The 19,456-nt window shown below is 42.2% G+C and overlaps 1 protein-coding gene across 4 annotated transcripts in view; it reads left to right on the forward strand.

Moving 5' to 3' along the window:
* The window catches only part of HELZ (helicase with zinc finger), a 147,017-nt gene that overhangs the window by 118,571 nt on the left and 8,990 nt on the right, over positions 1 to 19,456 (forward strand). For all 4 annotated transcript variants that reach the window (XM_040989538.1, XM_040989540.1, XM_040989541.1 and 1 more), the window contains one exon: positions 17,796 to 18,045. In XM_040989538.1, the coding sequence (XP_040845472.1) occupies positions 17,796 to 18,045 (250 nt within the window). The remainder of the gene's footprint in view (positions 1 to 17,795; positions 18,046 to 19,456) is intronic.

Genomic DNA, 19,456 nt, shown 5'->3' on the forward strand with positions numbered 1-19,456 from the left:
TAGAACAAATTATTTTTCCTGTGTCCCCGGGGGAGGGGGGGTGGGGGGCGCTCCTTGCTGTCAAACTGCATCAGCACCTGGGAATGAGGGACAGTCCTTTGATGACGCCTCAGAGACCCTGATATGACGAAGAGTGTTCTGAGGGTGTTAACTAGTGGTTTTGATAGTTCTGAGATGTTACCAGCTTTGTTGCACCAGAGTTGAAAAAAATCTTTCCAAGGCCTATTAGTTGACAAAGTCCACCTTAGTGCATCTACAGACCCAGGAACATGCTGCAAAGCTTGGCTAGGACAACTATCCAACCTGTTCTGCTTTCCATCCTCTGACGAGGAACTCCTTGTTCTCTGCTGGCCTAAATGAGCTGGCCATCATGTCCCCCATGTGCATCTGGGCATGTTGTCTACTGCACAGGTATCAGTAACTGAGAGGCCCCGTACCGATACATATACTCCAAGGTTGGACCACATATATTGTGATTTTCCCTGTGGCTGGGGTCTGAATCCAGCTGTCTAGTTGAGAAATCCCCCAAGAAACCTCACCTGGGGTGACCTCAGACTTGACTCTTGTGCCAGCTAGCGCAGGGTCAGGTTTGATCTGTCCCCTGTACCAGCTAGTGTACATACCAGTAGATGCAACTGCCTGGCCAGTTCTGCCCCAGCCCCATACCTCCTGTGAACCAGTGGGGGCTGGAACCCAGGCCTGCTAACCCATAATAGACCCAGTCATCCTGCATACTAGTGGGTGCCATGGCCTAGTCGGGCAGTGCCAAATAACTCCTCCCAGATCTGCTGCATCCCGTTTTTCTGTGTGCCAGCCTCTCCTATGGCCTAACCCAGCCCAGCCCACATCCCTTCAGGTTCTCATGCATACCGATGGGTGCTGTGGCTTAGCTCAGCCTGCCTGCCCTGCTCCTGCACCTGACCCTCATACATGCCAAGTCTGGCCCAACCTCAGCCCTGGTTCTTGTGCTCACCAACAGTAATTACAGCCTAGTAGGGGAGTGTTCACAGTTCCCCTGCCAGGCATGCTCCCAGCCCTGGATTTTGCACCTGCCGGGGATACTGTAGTCCAGCCTGACATGACTTGTGCCCAGTCCTGGCATTTGCCAGTTGGTGCTGCAACTTAGCCTGGCTGGCCCACACCCTTTCTGACTTTCATGTGAGAGCAGAAACCCAGTAGGGAAGTCCTAGAGGTTCCTTTACTAGCCTTATTTCCAGCCACAGGTCTTGTTTGTACTAGTGGGTACTGTGGACCAGTCTGAGATGGCTTGCCCACAGACTCAGCATTCAACAGCAGGTACTGAGGCCTGGCTCAGCCCAGCCTATTGCCAGCCAAGCTCTTGCCAGCGAGTGCAGCAGCCTAGCCCAGCCTGGCCGACTCCCATCATCAGCTCTCATGTGAACTGGTGGGTGTTATGGTCCAGCCATGCCAACCTGCACCCTATCCTGGTTCTTGCTCCTCCCAGTGTGTGCTGTGGACTGGGCCAGACCAACCCATCCCCATACCTGGCCCACATGTATACCAATGGGTGATGTAGCCCAGCCTTGTCTTACCTGTCCTCAGCCCTGGCTCTTGGACTCAACAGCGGGAGCTATGGCCTAGCAGGGTCTTCCCCAAGTTCCCCTACCAGGCCTGCTCCCAACAATGGATCTCATGTGTGTTGGTAGGTGCTGCTATGCAAACTGGTATGAATGGCCCCTGTCCTGGCATCACTGGTGGATACTGTGGCCTAGCTCAACTGGTCCACACCCATTCTGGGTCTTATCAATGGGTGCTATAGCCTAGTCTGCCTAGCCTACCTCCACGCCCAGCTCTCATGTGATCCAGCAGGTGCTACAGCCTAGCCTGGCTTGTCTCACACCCATTCTGGCTCTCACAAGCACTAGCAGGTGCTGGAGCCCAGTCTAATCTAGCCTACCCTCAGAACCAGCCCACATGCATGCCTCTGGGTACTGCAGCCTTGCCCAGCTTGGTGCACCCACAGCCCTGGCTCTCACACTCAGCAGTGCTTGCTGCAGCTTAGCAGAGGAGTCCCCACAGTTCACCCACAAGGCCCATTCCCAGCCATGGGTCTTGGACATGCTGGTGAGTGTTGCAGCCTAACCCAGCCAGGTATCTCCAAACCCTGTCGAGGCTCATGTGTGTGCCAGTGGGTGCTGTGGCCTGGGCCAGCTCAGCCTGTTCCCAGATCTGGCCCACACAAATGCTGATGATACACATAAGTGCTGCAGCCCAGCCTGGCCTGGCCTGGCATGCCCCCACTCTGGCTCTCATGTTCCCCAGCAGGAGCTGCGTTCCAGTAGGAGAGATCCCCAAGCTCCCCTACCAGGCCTGCTCCTAGCTCTGGATCCCATGTGTGCCAGCAGGTGCAGCAACCCTGCTTGGCATGATCTATTCTCAGTCCTGGCCTTTGCATGTGCCAGTAGGTACTGCAGTCTGGCCCTGCCTGGCATCCTCCTAGCCACAGCTTTCGTAAGTATCAAGTGTCTAAGTGATTGATCTTTTTCCTTTTGAGTTAAATGAGTTATTTACAGGATTGTTAATTAGATTTTCAAAGCTGTTGGGGCCAGTTCCTAGTGCTGTGCTTTCTTTTGTCACTCATCCCGGGGTTCTGTTGGGCAGAGGTGGTTGATAGAGTTGATAGAGTAAATCCCTACTGCATTTGTAGATGTCTCACGTAAAAGTGACTACTTGACTCAGCATTCTAAAGTAAATGGAATTCCATAGGGAGAACACCATGGCCTTATTGGCGGGATTTCAGAGATAATTTGTTCATTTTGTTTCAGTATCGGTGATTGGCCTTTTCTGTATCATAACTGTCATTAAAATGACTCAGTGGCTATCTTGGGCTCCAAAAGGAAGCTTTGAGGAAGTATTATGAAGATTAATTGATATCTGTATGTATACAGTGTGAAGATCTAGAATTTTGGAACAGTGCCTTACAAAGATTGGACATACACCTGACATTATTTCAAGTTATAAAGAAAGGTCTTAACAGCTGAGCAGAATATTGTTTATTCATTACTACCATCTAATTGCAGAACACTTCATCATCCCTAAAAGAAGCCCCATAACCATTGAGCAGTTATTCCCAGTCTTTCTCTCCCAGTCCCTAGCAGCCATTAATACACTTTGTGTCACCGTGGAGCCACTTTGCATCGATGGAGTCATAGGATACGTGGCCTCTTGCTGCTGGCTTGTGCAGTGCATCCCCACTGCCAGCACTGCACTCTTTTTTTATGGTTGAATAATATTCTGTTGTATGCCACAGTTTGTTTTTCTCTTCATCATTTGATGGACATTTGAATTGTTTCTGTTTTTTGGATATTATGTATAATTCTGCTATGATCATTCATTGATCAACTTTTATGTGAAGATGTGTTTTCACTTCTCTTGAGAGTGTAACTAGGATTTGGACTCTTGACGTGTGGTAACTCTGAATACTTTCTGAGTTACTGCCATTCTGTTTTCCACAGTTCTCTGTATATTCCCAGTGGTAGTGTATGAAGATGCCAGTTTTTCCACATACTTGCATTTTTTAAAATAAAGCCATTCTAGTGGTTGTGCAATGGGTATCATTGTGGTTTGATTGACATTTCCCTAAGAGTAAGTGAGCCTCTATGTGCTTATTGACCATTGTTTATCTTCCTTGAAAAAATGTGTATTCTAATTCTTTGACAATTCCAAAAAGTGGTGTTCTTTTGGTTATTGAGTCATATGACCTTTTTCATGTACATTCCAGACGCTAGTCTCTTAATCTCACACGTGTTTTAAAATTATTTCTCTTGGTCTGCAGTGCCTTTTCACCTTCTTGGTAGTGTTCATCCATAAGCAAAAGCTCAACAATTGAATCAGATACAACTTATCTGTTTTTTCCTCTTGGCTACTTATGTCTAAGAAATTGCTGCTCAGTCTGAGGCAACAGAGATTTGCTTTTGTATGATTTCTTTCTTAGAGTTTAGTTTTAGCAGTTACACTTAGTTCTTTGATCCAGTTGACTTTTATCTATTAAATGAGGCAGGTGTCAGATTCATTCATTTGCATGTGATTATCCACTTACTTTGTTGAAAAAGACTCCTCTTTTCCCATGGAATGTGGTAAGCCATGCTGAATATCTCTGGATGTCTGTACCACACAGATTTGCATATTCAGGCCTTAGCTCTGTATTAAGTTTTGGAATTGAAAATGTGACTATTTTGTGAATCATTATATATTGTTCTTTTCCAAGATTGTTTTGGCTATTCTGGATCCCTTGAATTTCCATAAATGTTTTAGGACCAGATTATCAGTTTTTGCAAAGCAAAACTGCAATGAGGTTTTTCTTCTTAATTTTCATTTTTTGACAGGCAGAGAGACTGACGTACACACATAGATTTCGCATCTCTTGGTTCACTCATCAGATACCTGCACCCTCTGGGGCTGGGCAGAATGGAAGCCAGGAGCTCAGCAGGGACTCAAGCACCTGTGCCTCCCAGGGAGCACACTGGCAGAAAGTGGACCAGACACTCTGATGTCCCCTGTGGCCATTCAGCTGCTGTGCCAGATATCCACCCCCATATAGCTGAGAATGAAAAAAAATATATTTTAAAAAATGTGTCTATTTGTGGAGTATTGCTGCCTTATTGATAGACTTCAGACTTTCTAAGACTTTAACATGGGACATCTTTTCCATTTACTTAGATATTCTTAAGTTGCTTTCAACAGTATTGTGTGATTTTTTTTTCCAAGTCAAATTTTGCACTTCCTCTGTTACATTTATTCCACAATATGTTTTTTCTTTTTGTACTGTCATAAGTGGAATTGTTTTCCTAATTTCATTTTTGAGTCACTTATTTCTAGTGTTTAGAATTACAACAAGTTGTACATTGTGTTTTTATCTACAATCTTGCTGAACCCTTTCCTTTTCTTTTTTTAAAAGATTTTTTTTAATTGGAAAGGCAGATATGCAGAAAAGAGGAGAGACAGAAAGAAAAAGATCTTCATCCATTGATTCATTCCCCGAGTGGCCACAAGGGCCAGAACTGAGCTGACCCAAAGCCAAGAACCTGGAGCTTCTTCCGGGTCTCCCACATGGGTGCAGGGTCCCAAGGCTTTGAGCCATCTTCGACTGCTTTCCCAGACCACAAGCAGGGAGCTGGATGGGAAGTGGATGGGAAGTGGAGCAGCCAGGATTAGAACCAGTGCCCATATAGAATCCTGGTGTGTGCAAGGCGAAGATTTTAGCCACTATGCTATTGCGCTATGCCCTTCTCTCTTTGTTTTTTGTAAGAGATTTTCTGTGGCCCCCTTTGGGTGTTTTATATAGAAGAGAATACCATTTGCACCTGGAGATAGTTTTCTTTTTCCTTTTTAATCTGAATGCCTTCGATTTCCTTTTCCTTTGTAACTGCACTGGCCACAGCATTGTTCAGGGGTATATACCAGAGATCTGCAACTTCATAGGAAGTGTGCATTATGAAAAACATTTCAATTGTCAAGATTTTTTACACTAAAATAAACTTAAATTTTAATTTCATTTTTCTGTGAACTTTTTGAAGATCCTTTGTGTTTTGCAAAATTAGAGAAAGGTGAGTATATTGAATCACAATCTCAAATATACTGAGTTCTTGTTCGCTACGTTGTGGCTGGAGAGCACACTTGGCATGTTTCGGTCTTTAGATACTGATGGAGGCTTGTCTTGTGGAGCACGTTTAGGCACACTTACACTGTTTATTTTAATTACATCGGGTGGAGAGTTCCCAAGAGTCACTGGGTCGGCTTGGCTTATAGTGTTAAAAGTTTTGTTTCCTTTTGATCTTTTGTGTAAGAATTATATCCACTGTTGAAAGTCGACTATTGAAGTCTATGGCAAGGCCCTGTGTTCTCACGTCTAGCTGGTCTTGACATTCTGTCAAAGAAAGAAGTGAAAGATAGGGCAGAAATATGAGCTGAGTGTTGAAGATCTGCCCCCAAATGGAGCAAGAGTTTTGGTTCTAGACATGTGTTGACCATTAAACTATGAGAATAGAAAACTCCAGAGGTCACAGGTGACAAACACAGCCTTAACAAAATTAGTTCAGAAAAGTTATAAATAGCAACTATAGCAGGAGTAGAACCTGTGAGCCTTGGGGAGGGGCCGTGTGACTAGCAGAGCTGCCACATTGTGGTCTTCTGTCCCATAATCCCAGGTGAGCATCAGGGAGTGGTTGGCATGTCTGCACTCCATATCTGAGTGCTTGGGATGGAGATGTGGCTTCCTGCTAACACACACCTGGGAGATGGAGGAAGAGGGCTCCAGTGTTGGAGTCCCTGCCACTCGTGTTGGTCTTCTCAGGCCTTGTCTGAGCATGCGCAGACCATCTGTGTTGGTTCACAGCTCCCCAAGTATCATGTGATGGCCGCTCTCTGTCCCTTGGTGCTCTTCTTATTTTTCTTAACATTCTTCTGTTTCCCGTGAGTGTATAAAGAAGTGCCTTCAATCGTCAGTGGGTTTTTTTTACTTTTGCAAAAAACATTTCGTCACCTTTATTTTGATGTATGAGATTCACAAATGGTAACTAACAACACAGAAAAGTCTTTGACAAGGAAAATATTATTTTTAACACATTGCAGATGTTGACATTTCTGTTATACTAGGATAACTTTTTTGTATGTTTGAAATAGTTTGGCATGAATCATCTCACAGAATGAATGGTTTATGTGCTTGCTATTTATTTCTGACCTTTTAAAATAATTTCTTTAACTTTGACAGTACAGAAAAAATGTCTGATTTTCCTTCCTACTGTGATTTCTTTTATCACCAGAACCCATGGTAGGTTAATCTCATGTAGGCTGAAAACATCTAGATGTTATCTTAGTTGTCAGCTTGAATAGAGATGGCTTTTAATATTATGTTTCACTAGGTTTTTCTTCTCACAGTAATTTTGGTTTCCTTCTGACATATGAAATACAGGTTGAATATCCCTTAGCCAAAGTACTTGGGACCAGAAATGTTTTGTATTTCATTTTTAAAGATTTGCAAATGTGGACCCAGCGCGATAGCAAAGTACTTAAAGTCCTTACCTTTCACATGCCCGGGATCCCATATGGGCACCGGTTCTAATCCCAGCGGCCCCACTTCCCATCCAGCTCCTTGCTTGTGGCCTGGGAAAGCAGTCGAGGATGGCTCAAAGCCTTGGGATCCTGCACCCATGTGGGAGACCCGGAAGAGCTCCTGGTTCCTGGCTTCAGATTGGCTCAGCTCCAGCTGTTGCAGCCGCTTGGGGAGTGAACCATCGGACGGGAGATCTTCCTCTCTGTCTCTCCTCCTCTCTGTATATCTGCCTTTCCAATAAAAAAAAAAAATTTGCAAATGTGCAGTGAGATCATTTCAGAGGACCCAAGTCTTTAACATGAAATTTCTTAATGTTTTACAAGTGTTTTCCACACGTAGCCTTTATATACTTTTTGCAAACCCGTATTAAAAGCAATTGGTATGTGTATTTGTATGTTTAAAAAAAATTTTTTTTAGTTGTATTATTTTATGATACAAATCAACAAGCTCTGGAATTTCCCTTCTCCCTCCCTAAATCCTCTCTCCCCCACTGATTTCCCCTATATTATAATAGTATAGTCCTTCATAAACAGTAACTCCATTATTCTACTGTTTGAGTGTATCCTAACATTGTAGGCATGGACAATGGTAGAGAGTCCAGCATCCTGTTGTAAAGATATATTTAACAATTTAATTGCAAGTCCATCTTTAATTTGGAAGTAGATATGCATGCTGCATTGTATCTTCACATCTAGATATGAATGTCTCTGTTACAGTTACTATACATCCTTGTAAATGAAAAGCCATAAAACAAAATCAACAGAAATAAAAATAGGAAATTTCTAATATCATGGGTTTTAATAACATGCTGCTGAATAACCAATGTGTCAATGAAGAAATGAAAAAGCAAAAAACCTTCTTGAAGAAAAGATGCTACTGTATAAGCTATGTGTCACTGAAGAAATTAATAAGGAAAAGATTTTTGAAGAAATGAAAATAAAAATATTAAAACCCATGAGATGTAGCAAAATAAGTATTGGAAGGGATATTTTAACACCAGGTGCTTATAAACAATTGAAATATCTCAAATAAATGATCTAATAATGCATCTCAAAGACTTATTAAAAAATGAACAGGAAGCAAGAAATGATAAAAATCACAGCAAAAGTAAATGGAATTGAAACTAAAAAAAAAAAATCACAGATTATAACAAGAAAGAGCCACGTTTTTAAAGATGAGCGAAACCGACTTTTAGCCAGACTAGCAAAGAAAGGCAAGAGGGAAAAACCAAGTGAAAATACAAATGAAAAGAAAACATGACAAACAGCTAGCGATCTCTTCTTGCTGAATGTATCCTTTGATCATTATGTGGTATCCTTCATCTCTTTAAGTATTTTTCATATCAAGTCTAGATTATCTGATACAAGAATGGCTACAGCAGCTCATTTTTCTTTTCCATTAGCCTGGAATATCTTTTTCCATCTTTCACTTTCAATTTCCACATATCTTTGTTGCTGAGATGTGTCTCTTGTAGGCAACAGATGGAAGAAGGGTTTTGTTTTTTGTTCCAGTCCACTAACCTATGATGCTTGATTGATGATTTTAAGCTATTTACATTCAGGGTTAATATTGATAGGTAGTGATTTGGTCCTGTCATTTTAGCAATTGGTTGCTTGTTGTTTGATTTAGTCTTCTTTTGGTGTTTTATTGGGAGCATTTTCCTTTGGTTTTGGCATGTACTATTCCTTTTCTTTGTCAATAAGACATCCTTAAGTATCATTTGTCGGACAGGTGTGAGGAGGTGAATTCTTGAGCTCTTTTTCACTGTGGAAGAATTTCATTTTCATAGACCAACAAAGCTTTGCCATGTTAGTTATTCCGGCTGACAATTTTTTTCCTTCTAGAGTCTGGAATATGTCATTCCATTGTTTTCTGGTCTGTAGTTTCCTCTGAGAGGTCAGCTGTGAGTCTGATTGGGGTTCCTTTATATGTTAATTGCTTTATTTCACATGCATACTTAAAGATCTTTTCTCTGTGTTTCACTGGAGAGAGCTTGATTATCATATGTAGTGGATAAGATCATATTTAGTCAACACTATTGGTAGTTCTGAGCCCCTCCTGTATTTTGTTTCCCAATTCTTTCTTCATATTAGGGAAATTTTCCTTTATTATTTTATTGAATACATTTTTAAACCCACCGTCTCTTTCTTAGCTTTCTGGAACTTCTGTAACTCTTGTATTTGGCCTTTTAATAGTGTCCCTTAATTCTTGAATATGTGTTTTAGTTTGGCCCAGTTCCTCTTCTAGCTTTTTTATTTTTCCCCCATTGTTAAAGGAAATGTTTCCAATTCTAAGATTCTTCTGCCTCACTCTTTCTATTATTGAGGCTTTCCACTGAATTTTTTATTTGCTCCATTATGTTCTTAATTTCTAATGTATCAGTTTTCATTTGATTCATTGCTGCTATTTCTTATATGACATATTTCTTAAATTCCTTGGACTCCTGTTTGTGCTTTTCATATCACTGTTCAGAGGACTTATGACAAGTTTTCTGAACTCTGTATCAGTATTTCCTCAATGCCTTACTTATGTTTGAGGTTGACAAAGGCTTTTGCTGCTTTGCAGGGGAATCTTCAGTAATATTCACTGTACCTCTGTCTCTTATTTGCTCTTGGTTATTGTTATTCTGGATAGCAGATTCCTCTCATTGGGACTGTTTTATATGCTTTGTTGCCCACTGGTGTACAGGTCGATTTTTACTGATATTCAGTACCCAGTTCTTTGCAGTCACTTGTGCCGCTCCCTCTAGTGAGTTTTAGTCCCAGGCTTGTGCTAGATTTCTACCATGGGACCAGTGGAGTGTTTGGAGCTAGAAATGAGCTTGCTCCTGGCTCAGCGCATGCAGCCCTGCGGCCCCCACAGCCTTTTCCTCAGAATGCAAAATGGTGCCCAGTGTGGCACTGTTGGGGTCTGAACTGTGAAATCCACCCACCCACCCTTGCACCTGACTCTCACCTGTCATATGAGGCAGGTATAGGATTTTCCTATACCTTGCAGTATAATGTTGGCTCTTAGAGAGTTTTCAGATTTTCACATGGTCAGCAAGGGGAATGTAGAGGTTGAAAATTATTCAAAAGAGGATCAGCTGTGTGCTGCTACAGGTACAAAGCAAACCTTTTGGATGTGTTGCACTGCCAATGTTTTGAAGAGCTGTGCCTGAGGATCTTGTTGGAGAGACCATTATGTGTGGATCTGAGAACTATGTTGTACAGAAATGACAAAGGAGTAATCTAGCAAAATTTTTTTAAAAGCATCACTGGAAAAGTCTCAGAATAGGCTCATGAGGTACACATTTTCGTGTTGTGGTTTTATTCTAATGGAATGCTTGTAAGTCAGTCATTCTGATCAGCTTTCTGTTAAGTCAGCACTTTAACCTGCAGTAGGGATTACTTATATACCTCTACTCTGGGTTACTTGTTTTCTGACTTGGTTTTTGGACACTAACCTGAATTACCTGTTCATCTTTATGTTTCCTTACAGAAACTCTAGTTTTCATGTTAGTTGGTATTTGGTGTCAGTAATGTTGTCTGTCTTCCCTTTCGTGGAGCAAAAGGCTTGGACAGAAGTGGACTCCTGGGTGGTAGGTTGTGCTTCTCCCCCTAGAGGTGGGTGATGGCAGCGTACAGCTTGTGCTGTGTAACCAGCCTTCTCAGAAGTGTCTTCTTGGAGAGATGGTCCCTGTGTGGTATCTAATCACCATCTATAGAATGTGGCAGGCAGTGATCAACAGATTAATAATTCCATCTTAATTAAAGTTTCTGGCACTGTAATTAATGAGACTATGAATTTCCACTGGAGCATTTAATTTAACTCTTCCTTAGTGATCAGCTTTGATATTATAATTATAAATAGGGTCCTAGCTAATTAAGTTGCTGATCTTTTCCCCCAGTTCTCTGTTTATAAAGGAGTTGGCTAAGCTGCTCAATGAGAGCTGTTTGTTATGACAGTGGTAAGCACAGGAGGCTCTTTTACCCAAACTGACAACTGTCTTTAACTGCGGAAATTTATACATGAGTTTTTTAATTTAAGTTTTTCTTCTTTTTTTAGGTTTCATATAGTAAATAGCTTTTAAATGTTGATATTTAGGAATACTAGCAGTAGAATTTAAAAGTAGTGATTGCCTATTTAATAACAATATCTTCACAGTTCATTGTGAAGAATATTTATAAACATAGGAACATGTATGGAGTTGACATTGAACCCAGAAGACTCTTCACAGGGTATGAGTCTTTAAGCAATAATGACGTTATGTAAGGCCTGATGACTCAAATCAGACCTGAGTGGCAGTCACTTCTGAAAGGATTTCCATCTAAGACTGAAAGAACACGTGGGTAAGTAGGAGACGGCCGTAGCGGGGGTAATCACATCATCATGTCATCCGTTCTCTGAGGCTGAGATGATGCTGCAGCCTGGGCCGTTGCTCTAGAACACTTCACTCTGCTCACAGTTCTGAAAACTGAGAAGCCCAAGGTTGAATGGCCACATCTGGCGAGGTCCCACCTGCTGGTCTGGAGGGAGCACAGCCAGCTGGCTCAGACCACTCCGCTCCTTGAAATCCCAGCACAGCCCCGTTGGACTAAGGCCACAGCCTCTAGGCCGCCCTCCTCCCTAGGAGCCTACCCCGGGTGCCCCCCTTCAGTGCTGGGTGTTTGTGAGGTTTCCACCCTCTGAAGATTTCCCGGGGGATTAAATTTCAGCCTGTGTTTGGCTGGGGATATTCAAAACACAACACTTCATGGAAAGCAGAGAGCTAGGTGCAGGAAACCAAAACAAAGGTGAAGAAGAAAGAACAGAAGGGAAGAAACGTGTAGTCTGCATTGAAACTCTGCCATGGCCCTACAAAACCCAAGTGTTGATGGAAATATGAGGGTCGCTCTTAGCAATGTTTTATTTTTGCAAGCCAGAGATTTTTGGCCTTTTTTTTTTTTTATTTTAGACTTCCATGTGAAGGCCCTTATCTTTCATAGAAATTTCCCTTAGAGAACGAGTTTGGAAATGTGAGATTTTTCAGTTGGCAATGTCTATAATTTTCTGAATTTAGACTATGTAAGTAAGCATGGATTTATCATCCTTCACTTGGAGAATTTTAGCAAATATGTCAAGTTTTTGATGATTGTTAAAGTTGATGGTAGATTATGTCTAGACATTTTAATAATAAAAAATTAAAAATTCTCATTGACACATAATGTGTACTTTACATTCTACAGTTTTGTGACTAGTCAGGGCCTTGAAGATCATTTAACTCCTCTTTAGAAAAAAAAGCACAAGGATGTTAAAAGGATTCATAGCTTAAGCAGATGTTAATGAAAGTGGAGCTGAGATTCCTGAATTCCAGTCCCTTGTTGTTTTAGATTTCTCCATTTTCAGGCCATGAGCAAGATGTAGTCCTGGAAATTGGGAAACAGAACTTGGTATTGGGAGAAAACAGGACTATGTTCTTGCAAACAAAGATGCCTTCAGTGTTATAAATTTGTCTCTTGGGGCAGGATTGGTAAGTAGGCAGAAAAGGGAGATGGTTCATTTTAGAGTTCTGGAGTTTTTAAATCTAGCCAGTTGTATTTGCAAAGTGTTGAACTACTCAAGTGAATAGTTAAATTAAGCAGTGTGCTTAGCTTTGCAGCATTCTAGAAGAGTAAAGAATCCTCTCGTGTTACCTTTTATTCAGAAGCTGAAAAATTTAATTATGGTGATTATGATTTTTCAGAGACGATACAAAGTTATGAAGAAAGGATAAGACTTCACTCTGAACTCTTGAGTTTTGTCAGCAGACATTTGACTGTTTTTACATTCAGGGAGAACACACAGGAGCCAGTCAGTAGCTCAAAAGGTCAAACAGTGAGCCTGACACTTCCTCTCCAATGTGCTGTTGTGTTCATTCTGTCATCTTTCCTGTTGCTTCCTGTTGGGGTGTATGGAAAACACTGTTTACAGATTTTAAGTGTCTTGTCTGTGTGATGCTTAAAATGGGCTGGTTCAAGTCCTGGCTGCTCCACTTTCAATCCAGCTCTCTGCTAATTATGTCCAACAAGGCAATGCAGGATGGCCCAAGTCCTTGGGACCTGCACCCATGTGGGAGACCTGTACGAAGCTCCTCGCTGCTGGCTTTGCACCTGCCTACCTGTGACCATTGCCACCATTTGGGGAATACACCAGTGGATGGAAGCTTGCTCGCTCGCTCTCTGTAAATCTCCCTTTCGAACAAAAATAAATAAATAAATATTTTTAGAAAGAACAAACAAAACTGAAAACCCACAGACTTTTGACAGACTTTTCTATAAACTCATAAAAAACCTTTTGGCAAGCTAGAAACAGACAGGAACTTGGTAAGAATCCTGCAACTGCTATCATGCTTACTTTGCCGAGGATTAGGAACAGAGCAAGCTGCCCACTCCCGGCACTCACAGTGGAAAACTTAGTATAGTGAGGCAAAGCAGTAAAAGGCACAATGGATGGAAGAGAAGAAATTGAGTTGTCAATTAAGGAGGGGAAAAAAAAGCCCAAGAAATCTTCCCCGAAGTCAACAGCAACAACAATCCCATCCTTGGAGCAGACTCGTAGCTTAGCAGGTAAGATGCCCACCTCCTACCTCGGAGTGTCTGGGCTCACTGTCCCAATCCAGTCGGCCACCTGACACTCAGATGATTCGGCCACCCATGCAGTAATCTGTGCTTCTGGTTCCTGAGAACAGTCGTTGACGGGGGTAGATGGAACCTCTCCTTTTCTCTGGCTCTGTTCTCTGTCTCTCTGCCTCTCGAAAAATAAAACAGGCAGTTTTTAGGAGATCCTGTTTTAGCCAGGTCACAAGATATAAGGTGCACACATAAAAATATTTCTTTGTATTAGCCATGTGCCATTGAACAGAAAAGTAGACAAGCTAATGCCTTTTAAGATAAAGAGAAATGGAATACTGTGCTATAAATCTCACAGAATGTGTAGAATCTGTATGCCAAGAACTGCCAGATGGCTAAACTATAATTTATTTAACACATAAATCATTTTATTTATTTGCCATCAAGATTTCTCTGGTTGTGCTCAAAAATTACCTTTGGGACCAGATTCCAAAGTAACAAATCATTTTTATGCATTTACCTTCTGTGTTATATGCAATAGATATATCAGTAGACTGTGTATATATGTGTGTGTCTGTGCACACACATATATATTTATAATTTATCTAATTTAAAATTTTAAAGTTTTAGTTCTCTTTTTTTTTGCCATAAAGGTCCAACCATTCATAATGCACTTTGAAATTGCATTTCATATTTTGCCTGCTCATTCATCTCTATCAGTGTTGCTAAGGAACTATTATAGATATATCCCACTGTACCTCCTCAGATTCTACCATACATGTCAACTTGAATGCTTTTTTAAATTTTTACTTGGAAGATAGAAACAATACACTTTCTATAAAGCTCAACTGAATCTTATTTTCTCTTCATCAACCTTTTTCTTTCTGAATTTTGGTTTTCCTCTTTTGACACTTGTGGTTCATATGTCTGTTGCAAAATCAAAAAATGTTTGTTTATATTGCTGGTTTATGTTATGTTAATTTAATGAAAATGAGCCGCTGAAGTAAATGTGTGATGTGCATATGCATTAGTATTGTGTGTCTCTGGGAGACTAGAACATTCTAGCATTATCTTTCTGAAGCCGCCCCTGACATAAGTTTCATAGTGCAGTGTTCACAAGCATACTGTAGATTGTGATCCCCTGCAAATTGGGACTGGGCTAACCACTCAGAGGATGGCAATGAAAAGAAACATTTCATTTCCCTTAAGTGCTGGTAGTGCAGTGCAGTGCCGTGGTTTAAACTGTCGCTTGGGATGTCAGCATACCATGTTCCTGCAGGTTTGAGTCCCAGCTGCTCTGTTTCTTAACCAGCAGTTTCCAGCTAATGTGCCTGGGAAAACAACAGACACCTGCCACCTGCCTGGAATACCAGGATGGAGTTGCTGGCTCACAGCTTTGGCTTGTCCCAGCTCTGGCACTTGTGGCCATATGGGGTAGGAGCTAGAAAGTCTCTGTGTCTCTGCTTCTCAAGTAAATAAACTGTGGTGTGTGTGTGAGAGAGAGAGGGAGAGAGAGAGAAGAAAAGAGCTACTTTGTGCCAATCCTTGCTGGGTGTGTCATTTGGGGCTTAGCACACGGTGCAGGAAGGCTAGTTCTACCCCTAGGGTAGAGATTTTTCCTTTTTTTTTTTTTTGGTCAGAGGCCATTTTACACCTTTTGCAGGCCATAAAAATTATCAACCAAAAAATGAGCTCAAAGTTCTATTAGGCTGATGGAATTTTTAGTTGCCACTCAGTTAATCAGGATGGTTAATTAACGACAGAAAACCAGAATTGAATTCAGAATAATTTGATTAGTGTGGGAGGCAGAGGGGATGCCTTTAAGGTGAGTTGAGTCTTAGAATAATACAGACACTTGGGAAAGGAACCGTCTGGATGGAGTGCCACGTGTTGCCTTCCCATTCAGTAGCTTGGCTGTGAGGATGCAGGGACAGCTTTAACGCAATCCTCATCCCTCTACATGGGGGCAGCCAGTCCAGACCTGCTCCCTTCCCTGGTTTCTGACTATCCTAGGATTTCCATTGGATTTGACCATGAACTCTCAATGCCTACACATAGCAGTTACCTCCTCCCGCTCTCAGTCTTTCTGGCAATGCTTGTCTATGTCTTCTTACACTTCTAGGAGAAACCTGCCATTACTGAACCAATTTGTTGCACTTTTTTTTTCATCCAACTTCTCTGCTTGTTGATTTCCAGTTGTTAACATTAATTTTAAAAGGAACAGTCCACAGAATCATTGCTGTCTATCAGCTAAATGGCAGATTTAAGTCTAAACATGAACTTTTTGATGTTCTACTCAGACGATGGTATAACTGTAACCCCTTCTTATGTGCCCAGAACTGCTAGAAATGTTAAGCATACTGAGCTCATTTGACTCTCAAGAATAGCTCATGAGGTGGCAACTGTAGATAAAGTTTCCAAGAGTTGACTTGCCCGCCGTGACACTACTGGCAAAAGGCAGAGACTACAACAGTCTAACCTAGCTAACCTGGGTCCAGAGGGGTGCTGATGTCCAATGCTTACCCCACATTAGAACTGGCTCCCAATCAGGGCCCAAGAGCACATCAGAGGGCAGTTAGACACCTAATCAACTTTGAAACAACTGCCAAATGTTGGGAGGGTTAAATGAATTTGGGGATCTACAAATTTAGGGATTTATTGCGAAGACTTTTTTTTCCCCCAATGATTGCCTCTTTTGTTTGTGTGATTTGTTTATTTAAAAGGCAGAGTTATGGAGAAGGGGAAGAGATGGAAGAGAGAGAGAGATCTTCCATCTGCTTATTCACTCACTACATGGCCACAATGGCCAGGCTGAAACCAGGGTACTTGAACTGGAGAACTGGGGTCCAGGCACAGGGGTCATCTTCTGCTGTTTTCCTAGCTGCATTAGCAGAGAGCTAGTTTAGAAGTGGAGTGGCCACTTCCAACCCAGCTTCCTGTTAATGCACCTGGGAAAAGCAGCAAAGGATGACCCCAAAGAAGCTTCTGGCTCCTGGCCTTGGACTGGCCCACATCCAAACATTGTCGTCATTTGGGGAAATGAACCGGTGGTTGGAAGGTATCTGTCTATCCCATTCTGTAAACTCTGTCTTCTAAATAAGTTAAATAAATGTAGGGGAAATAAAAAACAAATGTGGGTAACAGGGACCTATCCACTCAAGCCATCTATTTCACCAGGATACACATGATCAGGAAGCTCGAATTGTAAGAAGAGCAGGGACTTGAACCCAGGCCCTCCAGTACAGGATGTGGGCATCCCCAGCTGTTGTCTTAATTGCTGTGTCAAATGTCTGACTCATTTTTTTTTTAATAAAATACATATTTTGGGGGTACAATGTGATTTTTCAATGCATGTATATAATGAGTATCATCATGTCAAATATTTATCAAATCTTCATCTTGAGAACATTCAGAATTCTCTCTGCTAGCAACTCTGAAATACGCAGTTGGTTATTACCTTCATAATTATCCTGCTGTGCTATTACAGTAGAAGTTGTTCCTACTGTCCACCTGCACTCCTGTGCCTGTTAACCATCATCTCTGGTGACCACTGTTCTGCTCTACCACAATGAGGTGCTCTCAAATGAGTGCTTAGAAGAAGTAAGGAGTATTCTGTGTCAGTTGAAGATCAACTAGTAGATAGTCCAGAGTTCTTCGAGTCAATCGGGAGCTATCCTCTTGCCACCGGGTCTAAGGGGAAAAAAAACAAACAAAAAAGACATAGCAAGGTGTGAAAGCTAAGAACCTGTTCCAGACAGCTGTAGCATTTAATTTTGAGCAAATATATTCTTTGTGCTTACTGTTCATCTACTGTGAGCTAAAACAGCAGCAGAATCTTAGAACTACATACAGCTGTTCTACTCCCATGTTTCCTAGCTAGGCAGAACTTGGAAGTCAGACGTATGCTGTGCGGTGACCACGCGGTAAATGACAGCACTGGGGTTGAATCCAGGCTTCCTGACAGCATGGCCAGAACTCAGGCTGTTTGTCAGTTTTTGTGGTGGGTCTCTGGTGAGGGAGTTTCACAGTCACAGGAGATTTTTAAGAATTCCTACTTAACAGAGTGAGATTTTTCCTGGGCCAGAAAGCAGAAGGGCAGGGAGGACCATGGGATCAGGTGTACTGATTGGTCAATGTCCTTTTTCCCTGTGTAGTATGAGCCCAGAGGACCCGGTCGGCCCTTGTACCAAAGAAGAATCTCATCCAGCTCAGCCCAGCCTTGTTCTGAAGAAGCAAGCACTCCTCGAGACAGTCTGGCTCAGTGCAAAGAGCTCCAGGACCCCGGGAACCAAGCTTCTTTCAGCTTCTCCCCAGAGTCCTGGGCAGACAACACCTCATCTGCCCCCTATCAGAACATTCCGTGCAATGGATCCAGCAGGACAGCCCAGCCCAGAGAGTTGATAGGTAAGACCGAGAGGGTGGGCTGCCAGGACATCGCCATTCAGCTGCTTAACTGCTACCTCCCTGTGAACTCTTCTACACCGCCCTTCTTCACTCCCATCGTTGTCACTGAACAACAGTTAGTGCTTGTGGCTGAGAAATATGCCTCAAGCTTAGATTATTACTATAGGGTTATTGTGATTTCCTACTGATGGTCTGAAAGTAGGTTCACCCAAGTTTGGAAACATGCTTTTGATAACTTAGACCCTGTTGAGTAAATGAAAGAAGTAGTGGGACTTCAGATGGATTTCCAAGTAGGTAATCACTTTTGCTTGGGAGAAGTAAGCTTACTGTTTTTGTTGTTTCTCTCCAGGCTTAGGATGGCAGTTGGTTAGATCAGCAGCAATTATTAAGGTTTGCTGTCAATTAAGTATTCTTGCTATATGGTAGAGTTTGGCCGAGATACAGACCAGCAACGTGTACCATTTTGGGATTTTGAAAGTCTGTGTTGATTTGCTGTGTTCTGGTAAACTGAGAACTCGATCACTAAGGAACAAAGAACACAGGACAGGGCACTTGGCACTTGTGCTGTGTGGTGGGACATGGAAAGCCCTCCTTAGCTGGGAACCTGAGCACACTCTCCTGTTTCCTCGTTCCCCTTCTGATCACAGTGGATGTGAAGGAGCAGCTCAGTCTGTGGTTGGAATTCTCTGACGTCTCCTTCTCACTGTAGGCCAGGGACACTGACCTTGACAGGCGAACCTGCCTTCCCTGTGTGGGGAACCTGTACCCCTGTAGCATGACCTTTGAGGTTAATGTTGTTCACCCTTAGAATGTGAGCCCGCTGGTTTTCTCACTGGCCCATCTTTGGTTAGGCTCCATACCAGTGCCTTTTTAGGACAATGGATTTGATGTGGTGGAAACTGTTTAGGAGATTTTGCTTTTAGGACCTTGCAAAAGTGCAAGAGACACACATTGTCATTTCCATCTTGAGCATTCATTAGTACCTACTGTGTATAAGCTGCTCTCGTTTGCCTGGAGTGGCTCTGTCAGTTTTAAAGTCTGACGTGAATACACTGGTGAGATGATATTTGAATTTCCAGAGAACATCTAAATTACAGATCCATGATGGTAATTTGTTACTTTTGTTTGCTTTGCTTTGTTTCTTATAATTTATTTCAAAAATGATATAATCTCTCTCTTTTTTTTTTTTTTTGGTGCCCCCCTACATTTTAGAATAGTCCATTTCCAAAATCCTTCAAAATCTGACCTGAGCTGATTGAATGTTACATTGCTTACGGTATTTCTCCTGAAAATAGAAAATGATTTCTTCATTCCTAGAAGCCAAATTGAAGTGTTTTTTAGTTCAAAGTAGCAGTTAACCATAAGAAAGGAATTCGAATTCACCGATGTCCCAAGCCCACTTCCTGACTTC

This window comes from Ochotona curzoniae, unplaced genomic scaffold (assembly GCF_017591425.1).
Source record: "Ochotona curzoniae isolate NIBS_2020 unplaced genomic scaffold, NIBS_Ocur_1.0 contig_523, whole genome shotgun sequence".
Classification (NCBI taxonomy): Eukaryota; Metazoa; Chordata; class Mammalia; order Lagomorpha; family Ochotonidae; genus Ochotona; species Ochotona curzoniae.